The sequence below is a fragment of the Dryobates pubescens genome, chromosome 2 (assembly GCF_014839835.1).
Source record: "Dryobates pubescens isolate bDryPub1 chromosome 2, bDryPub1.pri, whole genome shotgun sequence".
Taxonomy (NCBI): domain Eukaryota; kingdom Metazoa; phylum Chordata; class Aves; order Piciformes; family Picidae; genus Dryobates; species Dryobates pubescens.
The window spans coordinates 7,138,171-7,150,681 of NC_071613.1; the positions used below are offsets into that span (position 1 = coordinate 7,138,171).

At 48.9% G+C, this 12,511-nt stretch overlaps 1 protein-coding gene across 1 annotated transcript in view; it reads left to right on the top strand.

Moving 5' to 3' along the window:
- The window catches only part of COL19A1 (collagen type XIX alpha 1 chain), a 221,109-nt gene extending 213,163 nt beyond the window's left edge, over nucleotides 1–7,946 (top strand). Inside the window, exons 51-52 of the mRNA XM_054169651.1 lie at nucleotides 6,758–6,835; nucleotides 7,271–7,946. Of these exons, the coding sequence (XP_054025626.1) occupies nucleotides 6,758–6,835; nucleotides 7,271–7,407 (215 nt within the window). The 3' untranslated portion in view covers nucleotides 7,408–7,946. The remainder of the gene's footprint in view (nucleotides 1–6,757; nucleotides 6,836–7,270) is intronic.
- The last annotated feature ends 4,565 nt before the right edge of the window (nucleotides 7,947–12,511 follow it).

Consider the following 12,511-nt stretch of genomic DNA (forward strand, 5'->3'; position numbering starts at 1 on the left):
GGAAGGGACCTCAAGGGTCATCCAATTCCAATCGCCCTGCCATGGGCAGGGACACCTCACATACAGCCACATCCAGGCTGGCATTCAAAACCTCTAGGGATGAGGCTTCCACCACCCTGAGCAACCTGTGCCAGTGTCTCACCACCCTCATGGGGAAGAATTTCATCCTAACATCCAATCTGAAGCTACCTATTTCTAGTTTTTCTTCATTCCCCCCAGTCCTATCACTCTCTGACACCCTCAAAAGTCCCTCCCCAGCTTTCTTGTAGCCCCCTTCAGATACTGGAAGGCCACAATTAGGTCTCCAGGGAGCCTTCTCTTCTCCAGACTGAGCAACCCCAACTCTCTCAGTCTGTCTCCACAGCAGAGCAGCTCCAGCCCTCTGCTCATCCTCATGGCCCTTCCCTGGACACCTTCCAGCACCTCCAGATCCTTCCTGTACTAGGGGCTCCAGAACTGAAAAAATAAAGAGGCTCTCATTGAATTGGAGAGGAATACAGAATTATATTCAGAAATCTACAGGCAAATACAGAACACCTGAATCCTTAACACCTGATACCTGTACAAGACACATGGAAAAAAAAAACCAAGAGCCTTCCCCCAACCAGACAAAATCACAAACCCCTCGTTCTCTCCCCCTGCCCCATTGCCTCCCTTCCATTAGGCCTAAGCAGGCCAAGATTGAGCAGGGAAAATTGGTCAGGTCTCTGAAGGCCACAAACAGGTCTACTCCTTCATGTTGCCAGATAAGGGACTCCCTCCAAAGAGCCCAAAGGAGGGAGTAGAGAGACCAAGTTGGCCTTGCTGCCAACTTGTAAAGAGATAGCAGGATTATGAGACTGAGTAACACTATTATAACATTCCAGCCCATCCCTGGACCTTTCTGGTCCTCCTGGAGGTCTCAACTCTACGGTTTTGGTTTTTTTCTTTAAAGGCCTCAAACTATCCCACAGTGCAACTTGAATTCTTGCAGTGAAGTGCTCTGTTTTCACCAATCCCTCTCAGAGCTTCTCGCTGTGCCCCAATCACAGAAACATTCCGGTTGGAAAAGACCCTCAGGATCACCAAGTCCAACCCAGAACCCTATCCCACAAGGTTCACCCCTAAACCACAGCCCCAAGCACCGCATCCAAACCCCCTTTAAACGCATCCAGGGTTGGAACATGATAAATGCAGTTGAAGCCTTGGTGGAGCAATCGATATCTAAGTCATTTCTCGACATTGTTCACACAACCAGAGAACCTGGAAGTTTTAGGCTGAGATCTAATGAAACAGAGGTACTTCCCCTGTTGCAGCAGCTTGCATACTGCAGTGCATTGGGGCAGTTACTGGGCTCTGTTTTCACTGAGCTGTGGGGGAAAAATGAATAGCTTCAAGGGATCTTCTGTAGCTGTGCTCCACTGTAGAGTCAGGCTCTGAGAGATTAAGAGGAAGAGGAGGAGAGAGCGACAGGAGGAAAGGATTTCTCGATGAATAATATTTTGTGGGTGGGTACTCTGTAATTTGCAGTTGATCTGTAGGTAGTTCTTTATTATCTTTTGTTAGTTTGGTCTGCTCTGGAGTCAGAGCAAGTCAGACTGGAATGAAGAACATGAGAGCAGAGCTGAAGATGTGTGGATCCTAAAGCGATCAGAAGAATAAAGACTTTACTAACACTGATAAGCGCAAAGCCCTCACTGAAGCTTGAAAAAAAAATATGGGATGAGCTCAGAATGAGAAGAACAAGGATAAAGGATCAAGGAAAACAGGAAAAGGCTTAGAGCCTCACACCACTGCCTTCAGCACTGCCTAAATAATTCAGATCGCTGTAAACAGTCAACTTTCAATGTCAGTGCCAGATTGCTCGATGACGATGTATGTGGTGGATAGCCTCAGATGCTTCTGGGAAGTGGAATGTTGTACTAGGCTTCATTTCCAGCTAGAGAGCATCAAGAGTAAAGATGATAGCTCTGCTTGGAAAAAAATGATCATGATAATAATAAAGCTGCTTTCTCATGCCTTATGCTTAAGAACAAGTAGTGCCCTGTGTATGCAGGATTTCCACTGACTTACTCAATACTCTTTTGTTGATTAGTAAAAGGTAAGCTAAGGGGGAAGCATTTGCTCCTCTGATGCAGCAAAAGATACCTGAAATTATACTTCCAGCAAAAGAAAACCAAGATTTTGCCTTGCCTTCCTTCTGAGCTCTGAGTGAGAGCCAAGTCCTGTGAGAGGAGCACACTCGGAGATCCCTTCTGTGCCTTTCCCAGTTGTGCCTGTGCCTGTTGTTGTTTTGTGCCAACAGTAAAGAAAGAGAACCCCAAATCTCTGGGGCAGACTGAGAAGCATCCTTCCACTCCCCAGCTGCTTTTCAGCCATAAAAGAATAGCAGACAAGGACTTGTTGGAGGAGCACATTACGTGCATGCGTGGCTGAGCCCGTCAAGGTAGCATGCTGTGTGCTCGTGTGCCCAAGCCAGAAAGTGCATTTGCTGATGACTGACAGATGCTCCTCACTGGGTTTCTCACTTGGGTGTAGCCCAGCTGCAGGGCTTTGTTGTGTGCATCTGGGCTGGCAGAGTGAAAAGACCTCTTTGTGCCATCCAGCCAGGGAAAAGAAGTAGACACTTCTGGACAGCAATTAAAAGGACCTCTATGTTGGTGAGCAGACAGCCTGCTAGAGCCAGCCAGCAGGAAAGGCAGGTGTCTGTGTGTCCAAGGAGCTGCTTCACTTAACTTCAGACTTCACAGAGATCCTGCTGGACACCTTAAGTGTGATGCCAGTTCCCCTGGGAACTAGTCTAGTGTGAGCTGGCTGGATTCTAGCAGAGCCTGCTTCTGCATGGCAAATCACTAGGGAGGGGTCAGTCCCAGAAGCAGAAAACATGGCTACTGACTTTTGGAAGTGTAGGCATGGTCTTCAAAAAGCATATTGAAGGAATTGCTGCCAGGCTCTTGGGCATAGAATCATTCATTTCCAATCAAGTCACAGAACTGTCAGGGTTGGAAGGGACCTCAAGGATCAGCCAGTTCCAACCCCCACTGCCATGGGCAGGGACTCCTCACACTAGATCAGGTTGCTCAGAGCCACATTCAGCTTGGTCTTAAAAACCTCCAGGCATGAGGCTTCCACCTCCTCCCTGGGCAACCTGGGCCAGGGTCTCACCACCCTCATGGGGAAGAACTTCTTCCTGACATCTAATCCTTTATGGGTTTTTCTCATCAGAGAAAAGAAGATTCCATCACAGCTAAACTTCCCTGTTGCTATTAGTTAAGGAAATGAGTTGGGTTTTCTTTCATAGGTCCTCATAAGTTATGGCAGCCTCAGGGAAACAAACACCCCCACTCAGGAAAGCAAAAATACCAATCTGATGACTACTTCCTTATCTTCATTGCTAATCTCTGTGGTAAAATTTGAGTTTCCTTTCATATTTATTAACCTGTAAGTTAGGAGCAAGCAGAAACCTTGGCTGACATCAGGTGCCCGTTGTAGTGGATGTTGTGCAGCCACAGGTAGCTCTACTGAAATAGCTACACTCAAGCATTGCCTCCTCTGAAAGGTTCTTTGCTGTGGAGGGGGAAGTTTAACCTCTCACTTGGGTTTGAAACCCAGCTACTGCCTCTCACCTGAGAGAGCTGTAGCACACAGAAAGAATCCAGAGCATGCACTGGAGGCTTGCTTTTAGCAGCCTCCCAGATGCTTTGCTGTGGTTTGAGTATTTGCATGTTAGAACACAGCAGATGTTCTGGTTTCATTGTCCCCTGTGGTGGTGATGTGTTTGCCTCATAGTTATATCAACTGATCTTAGGCTTCTCTAGATACTTGACCTGCTGGCTTCAGGTGCTGCATTATCCGTGCAGATGGAAGAGATCTCCATGATCCAGGTGGAAGGCTTTTTAGAGTAATTTAAGTGAGAGAACTCTACTTACAATCACAGAATTGTCAGGGTTGGAAGGGACCTCAAGGATCATCCAGTTCCAACCCCCCTGCCATGGGCAGGGACACTTCACGTTAGAGCAGGTTGCTCACAGACACATCCAGCCTGGCCTTCAAAACCTCCAGGGATGAGGCTTCCACCACCTCCCTGGGCAACCTGTGCCGGTGTCTCACCACCCTCAAGGGGAAGAGCTTCCTCCTGACATCCAATCTAAATCTACTTCTAGTTTTACTTCATCCCCCCCCAGTCCTATCACTCCCTGATACCCTAAAAAGTCCCTCCCCAGCTTTCCTGTAGCCCCCTTCAGGTACTGAAGGGCTGCTATTAGGTCTCTCTGGAGCCTTCTCCTCTCCAGACTGAACAACCCCAACTCCCTCAGTCTGTCCTCATAGCAGAGCATCTCCAGCCCTCTGCTCATCCTTGTGGCCCTTCTCTGGACAGCTTCCAGTACCTCTAGATCCTTCCTATACTAGGGGCTCCAGAACTGGACACAGTGCTCCAGGTGGGGTCTCAGCAGAGCAGAGTATTGGGGGAGAATCACCTCCCTTGACCTGCTGGTTATGTTGTGCCAGTGTGGACTGCTGGCTCATGCTGAGCTTCTCATCACCTGTGGGGAGAAGAAAGCTCATCCTTCCCAGTACATCCTTCCCAGCACATCCCAGTTCATGTTGAGCTTCTCATCACTTGTGAGGAGAAGAAAGCTCATCCTTCCCAGCACATCCTGCTACCAAATGCTGTCCATGCTACCCACACTGGGCGCATGTTTACATGCCACAGCTTTGGGGTTGCAGAAATCACCCCAAAACATCTGGAGCTTGAGTGCAAGGCTTTGCTAGAGCAACCCCCTTTGGAATGAAGCAGGTGCCTCTTACTGGAACTGTAATTCTGCCAGTAAAAACCAGACAGCAGCCACATCTGCCTTGACACTAAATAATAATAATAATAATAATAAACCCAAATCTGACCTCTGTGTATGGTGATATTGTTCCTGTGACTGTGCATGAGTTTATCACTTTGAGCTCAGAGGCAGAGGGTGCTATTACCCTCCGGAAGTGCAATCCTGGCACGATATACCTCGTTGAAAATCCAGTCTTTTCCTGCCAGAATTCCACTGACACACAGGCCTCCTGCTGATGTGCTTGCACTCTGTTCAATAAAGCCCTATTTTGGTTTTAGCCAAGCTATCAGTTTCTGGATTAAACTTGAGTGCCAACAACACAACTTACCCCCTGCTGTGTACAAACTACACCTTTACCGCCTGTATTAGAATGCAGCTAGAAAGGTTTACACTACCCTGGGTCAAGCATTTGCACTGGGAGGCTGCTTGTTGTGCAGCTGTGGGGTGTTTTGTTCTTTCCTTCTTTATTGTCTGGAATTCCAGTGATGTTTACAGAACCTTTCGGTCTATCTCGGCACCCTTTGCAGTGGTGATGTCTCAGACACCTGCAGTGATGCCTGTAATGGGGATTGTTAACTGTGCTATACCAGAAATGTGATTTCTCTCTCTGCCCCCTAACCAAAGAAACTCAAACTGAGCTGTCAGTGGCAGCATTGCTTTGTGAAGTGACAATTGGCTCAGGTTGGTAGTGAGAAATGGACTCCAACTATCTGGTGTACATGGAAGAAACACAGAGAGATGCCTACAGGAGATAGGAAATGTAGCAGATGCTGTGGTTTGCACGACTGAGCTTCTCCAGCAGCAGCAACTGCCTCTGCATTGCACAGGACTTGCAGAGCAGCCCAGCTTGATGTGGTTCTAAGCACTGCTGTGGTCACTAAAGAGCCAACTCAAGGTTCACAACCAAAGCCAAACACCTTGCTGAGTCTTTGCAGCTTGTCCCTGCGTGTGCCTTCGACAGCTCTGCTTAATTCAGCGACCAGGATGCATGCTTAGTGTTAAGTTTGTTTCTCTGTGAGCTTCTAACCTCCTGGTGTCCTTTTTGTCATGACCTGCATGTCACTCTGCATGTTTCTGCCTCACTGTAGTTTCCTTGTTGGGGTGCTGGAGAGAAAAGTTCAGTGATGCTCTGTTTTGAAGCCCAGAGTGGTTGCAACAGATCATGTGAGGAAAGGCTGAGAGCCCTGGGGCTGCTTAGCCTGGAGAAGAGAAGGCTGAGAGAGGACCTTATTAATGTCTATAAATATCTGGAGGGTGGGTGTCAAGAAGAAGGGGGCAGGCTCTTTTCAGGGATGCCCTGTGATAGGACAAGGGGTGATGGATACAAACTGGCACACAGGAAGCTCCACCTCAACATGAGGAAAAACCTCTTTGCTGTGGGGCTGCTGGAGCCCTGGAGCAGCCTGCCCAGAGAGGTTGTGGAGTCTCCTTCTCTGGAGACTTTCAAGACCCATCTGGATGTGTTCCTGTGTGACCTGCTCTAGGTGACTGGACTGGGGGATTGGACTGGATCTTCAGAGGTCCTTCCAACCCCTCCCTTTCTATGCTTCTATGCTCATAGACTTTCCACCATGACCTTGTGCTTGCTGGAAAGTGTGACCACTCCATGGACCATTCCTACTGCCTTGTGTCTCTCCTAACAACTCTGAACCCATAGCACTTCCAGTAGCATCCTTTTAGATTGTCTCCCAGAGTCCCAGTGTTGCCATAGGCCACAGACCAGACAACCTTTGCCATCCCCCTGCCAGTGCTCACTAATCTTCATGAGACATCAGGTGGAGTGTCAGGAGGATGGGGCCAGGCGCTTTGCAGTGGTGCCCGGTGACAGGACAAGAAAAGGAAAAGAAGTGAGCATGTGTCTTGAGAACTTCCTGTCAGGAAGCTGTGGGGAAGGTCCCTGGATACAGAGGACACTCTTATTCTGATGTCTTTGTTCTGTGTAGGTTATAGAGGACAGAAAGGGGAAAGAGGCGAGCCTGGAATTGGACTGCCCGGTAACCCTGGACCGCCCGGCCCTGCAGGTACAAGTTCCCAGCTTTAATTTCTGCTCATTACTGATCAGCTTAACCAGGCCTTGGTTCTGCCTTTTTCACCCTGCTTTTGCTCCTGTGCTTCCCCTCCTGAGCTTGGCTGGGGAGCCAGCTCAGCCCCGCCTGACTTCTCGCAGGTGAGCTGGCAGCTGTGATTGGATGTTAGGAACATGTTCTGCACCATGAGGGTGGTGGAACACTGCAACAGGTTGCCCAGGGAGGTGGTTGAGACTCCTTCCCTGGAAATAATTCAAGGTGAGGCTCAACGAGGCCCTGGGCAACCTGATCTAGTGGAGGATGCCCCTTGCTGACTGCGGGGAGGTCAGACTGGATGACCTTGCGGGGGGTCCCTTCTGGCCCTGACCATTCTACGACTCTCTGAAACATGGGGCAAGGACTCTGCTAATTCTAACTTTGTTTTGCCAGCTACTGGCCTGCCAGGCCCACCAGGGACACCAGGCTCACCCGGAGCACAGGGGCCACCAGGAGCCAGCGGGAGGTGCAACCCAGCTGATTGTTATTACCACACATCACAGACTCGGGCACACAGCAGCGGGAAATAAAAGCCCTCTCCCTTAGACACTTGGGTTCACAGTCACCTCTCACTTCTCTCAGTCAGTTCATTTAACCTTTGAAGTATTTGGTGCATTTTGGGTTGGTTTGGGGTGGTTTTTTTTGTTGTTGTTTTGGTTGGGTTTTTTTCCCTCAACACTGCATGGTAAATACTGAATTTCTAAGGCCCCAAAGGGAGCCTTTTTGGTTTTCCCTCTGTTCCTTGCAGTGTGGGAACGATGAAATGATGCCACCTTGTTTTCCAGAGTGCATTCCATGTGTTATGTTCCTCATATTTATTTTGCTTAGAGGAGAAAATAGGCCCAAAGGGGTTTCAGAAAGCTTCTTTCTTCAAACAAGCAAACAAACTGGTTGGAACAGCAGACAGTGTCTATGCCTCCCCCTGTCAGCTGGCTTGGGGTTTTTTTTCCTGCCTGGTGGTGATGTTTAAATGGAGAAAATGCCTTGCTGAAGTTTTGAAACCTTACCTGTTGGTGGAGAATGCAGGACCTGAGCTGGAGCACTGAGATGTTCACGTCCCTCAAGAAGGCTCCAGGCTTCTGAACTGGGTCTGTGTCGTGCACCACAAACCGGCCAATGCTTCAGTCACCTTGCAGATGTTGAAGAAGGAGATGAAGACTTTATGATGTCTCTCATCTTGTCCAACATTTAGCTTCAGACTGACTGGAAACTTGCCAGGTGTAGCCCCAAGAAGCATCTCCCCTGACTGGATGTTGTCCCAACCAAGGGCTTGTATATTTGTTTAGCCATGGTTATGTCTGCTGCAGACACTGAACTGCTAGGGGCTGGCATTCATGTTCCCAGCTGAGACTGGGATGGTTTCTCTGGGGTTGATATTCCCAACTCAGACTGGAATGTCTTCTCTGGGGTTGATGTTCCCAGCTGGGTCTGCCATGGCTTCGCTGGTGTTTATGTTCCCAACTGAGTCTGCCATGGCTTCTCTGGTGTTTATGTTCCCAACTCAGACTGCCATGGCTTCTCTGGTGTTCATGTTCCCAACTCAGACTGCCATGGCTTCTCTGGTGTTCATGTTCCCAACTCAGACTGCCATGGCTTCTCTGGTGTTCATGTTCCCAACTCAGACTGCCATGGCTTCTCTGGTGTTCATCTTCCCAACTCAGACTGCCATGGCTTCTCTGGTGTTCATCTTCCCAACTCAGACTGCCATGGCTTCTCTGGTGTTCATCTTCCCAACTCAGACTGCCATGGCTTCTCTGGTGTTCATCTTCCCAACTCAGACTGCCATGGCTTCTCTGGTGTTCATGTTCCCAACTCAGACTGCCATGGCTTCTCTGGTGTTCATGTTCTCAACTCAGACTGCCATGGCTTCTCTGGTGTTCATGTTCTCAACTCAGACTGCCATGGCTTCTCTGGTGTTCATCTTCCCAACTCAGACTGCCATGGCTTCACTGGTGTTCATGTTCCCAACTCAGATTGCCATGGCTTCACTGGTGTTCATGTTCTCAACTCAGACTGCCATGGCTTCTCTGGTGTTCATGTTCCCAACTCAGACTGCCATGGCTTCACTGGTGTTCATGTTCCCAACTCAGACTGCCATGGCTTCTCTGGTGTTCATGTTCCCAACTCAGACTGCCATGGCTTCTCTGGTGTTCATCTTCCCAACTCAGACTGCCATGTCTTCTCTGGGGTTGATGCTCCCAACTGAGACTGGCACATCTTCTAACCCTTACATGGACTTGGTAAGTGTAGTATTATTGCCTGTAATCAAGCTACTCTGCCATTATGCCTGCTGACAGCAGAGATGGTCCCTTTGCTGTAGAGCAGAGGGCAATGGGCACACAGTGAGTCAAAGAAGAAACTTCTCAAGCCTCTAACCTTGCTGCTGCCATGGTTTTCCTCTTCCTCCTGCAACAACCATGTGCAAAAATAAGCTTGAGAAGAAGGTAGGAGCAGCTGAATGCAAACCTCATGGTTCCTAATAACTGGTTGCAAAAAAAGAATTACCTGGGTTCAAGAGAAATTTATGGGGGGGAAAAGGAAAACCCCTCTTTGGAAAGGTGGACCAGAGAGAACAACTGCAGGCATTCAGGGTATCCTACAAGACCAGACATCATCAGTGAAGAACAAAACAGGACAAAGTGTAAGGCCTACAGAGCTCAAAGAGTTGAGCAAATCAACCATGCAGAGGCTGGTTCTGAAAAAGAGGGAGGAGGCTTGGCCAAAGTTTCACTCCTGATTATTAGGAACCCATGTTCCTAGATCAACCCATCAGAATTGGCTGCAGTGCAATAGAAAGTGAAGGTGCTACTGAGAGAAGATTGGGCAGCTACAACCCACACCCTCAGAATGAAGCCATAGCACAAAAGCAGCGGTGAGGGCTCTTGCCCCACCATTAGGAAGCCAACCATTGTCTCCCACCAGGGAAGTGGTGACTTCACTCTTGAGCCACCCTCGGAGAAGCATTCCCATGTTGGAAGTGATGGGTCCTAGAGAAGCTGTTGTGAGACACAAATCTGGCCAGCTTCTGAGTTTTGCTTGAAAACAGCAAGGAATGACTGGTGGGACACTGGTGCCAACACATGGGCGTTTGTTCTGCATGGAGTTCCTACCACTGGCACAAGAGGAGTGCAAAAAGCCATAGAGTTAAGCCAGGGAGAGGCAGAGGCAAGCTTCAGACATGCTCTGAGAGGTCAACCATACCCACTTGACACCTGGGTCAGCAGATGGGTGGAGAAGGTGCTTGGCACCACAAAGATGTGTGAGGAAATAGAGGATAACCACCTGAGACAGGAGAGGGCAGCAGCAAGTAGGACAGCAGAAAACCTATGGCACACCATGAAACCATCTCCTGAGGACAGACTGTGAGCTGTAAAACACCCAGCAGCTGAGGACTTCTTGGGAGGAAGTCAGGGTTCTTTGCCTGTTCCTGGTGTGCATAGGGATGGGGAGACCAAAGCCCACAGGGGAAAGACAAGGCCTCACACCTCCTCTTCCACTCACCTTCCGCTGCCCCTCAGGGGGCAAGGACTGCCCTTTCTGTGAGCCAGCACATTCCCCCCTCTGTGGCCAGTGGGCACCCATCCCACTGTGGTGGTGCTGAAGGTGCATTTCGAACTCATGGGTCCTGCCTTTGCTTGGCTCAAAATGGGCTGCTCCTATTCCAGACCTCTTGTGCCTGTGGAGCAACTCTTGGCCCGCTGAGTGGCTCTGACCACCTTCCAGGGCTGCTCCCCAGAGCGCCACGGCTGTGCCAGCACCGGGAGGTGGTGAGGCAACTTGGAACGGAGCCATTGTCTGTCCTGAGGACCTGCTGCTGTCCACAGGGCTGCCAGCCCAGCAGGTAAAGCCTTGCACCGATGTACACGTCAATGTACAGACACCAGCAGAGGAACAAGCGCCACACGCTGGTTTCCACTCAGCCCAAGGAGCTGCTGCTCAGGCATCTCACATCAACATCGTTGGGTTCTGGGTTTGGTTGGTGTTGTTATTGTTATTATTATTATTATTATTATTATTATTATTATTATTATTATTATTATTATTATTATTTCATTGTTTTCTTTTTACTTCTTCAGTAATTCCAAGGTCTGTACAAAGATCTGAACTATTTTTTTACCTCCTAAGTTAATTTGAAGCTTCGTTTTCCCCGATGCTGTCAAGGAGGGACGCTGCCTTGGGAAGGGTGTCCGTGTGACTGGGAGGCTTCCCAGCAGCTCCCCCTGCCCTGGAAGGCTGTACATAGACAGGCTCTTGCTCCACCTTCGGGGGATGTGTATATGTTGGGGCTCTCAGCCAGCTGCAGCCAAGCACCTGTCCTTTTGCCAGGTGCAGTTGCTGTGTGTTTCATTTACTTGAACTTAGCAGAAAGCAGAACTCTTTTTATATTGGAAGAAGTTTTATTTTTTCATCTGTTGTTTCCTACTGGTGCTTTGTTGTTGTTGTTAGTTGTTGTTGTTGGGTTGTTTGGGTTCTGTTGTTCTGTTCTTTTCATAGGCTCCAATCTAAAGGTCTTGCTTTTAAGCTGCATTGGAACGCTTTCAGTTGCTGTGCAGGGAACTTGGGTGATGATCATTTTGCATTGCTCTGTGGGTTTTCCATTAGCTGGAGGGCTGGAGCACCTCTCCTGTGAGGAGAAAGTTCTTCACAGAAAGATGAATTGGCCATTGGGATGTGCTGCCCAGGGAGGTGGTGGAGTCCCTGTCCAAAAAAGGATTGGATGTGGCACTTGGAGCCATGGTTTAGTTGTCAGGAGGTGTTAGATATTAGGTAATAGGTTGGACTTGATGATCTCTGAGGTCTTTTCCAACCTGGTTGATTCTATGATTCTATGACATGCTGAGAGTGTGGAAGCCTCCCCCGTGGAAGTTTTAAGGCCAGGCTGGATGTGGCTCTGGGCAACCTGATCTTGTAGAAAGTGTCCCTGGCCAAGGGGAGTCCCTTCCAAGCTGGCATTCTGTGATTCTGTGAGGTTTGTCTGTAGGAAAGCAGGAAGCCTACTCTAGGGGAGCATCCATCCTGCACTCCAGCAGCAGTGCAGCCCAGTAATGGTTCCAAACCCAGGAATTTTGTGTTTAAACTGGGTTTGGTTCCAATGCTGAAAGAGCACTGTGGTAGGGAGAGAGGCCTGCTTGTGTCCTCTGCCCTTCCCTTGTGGTTTATGGTTGTGGATGACGATGGGTGTTAGGTAGTGCACAAAATGTTGTCAAAGAAGTGGTTGGTTTTGTGGTTTGTTTGTTTGTTTCAATTAATGGCTAATCACACAAAACTCTTTTGGCACCACTTCTTTTTCACAGGAGTAAAACCCTAGGTGTCATGGCTTTGGGTTTGTTTGTGTTTTTTCCCCTTGGTTGTTTGGGGGTTTTTTGTGATATTTATGTAGAAGTTTGGATATTAGGAAAATTTCTTTGCTGCAGGAGTGGTCAGGGATTGGAACAGGCTGCCCAGGGAGGTGGTGGAGTCCCCATCCCTGGAGCTGATCAACAAACCTGTGGCCTTGGCGCTTTGGGACATGGTTTAGTGGCCATGGTGGTGTTGAGTAGAAGGTTGGACTCGATGATCTTAGAAGGCTTTTCTAACCTCAATGATTCAATGGTTCCAAAACCCATTGGCTAAAGCCCAGTTTCTCCAAGTCCC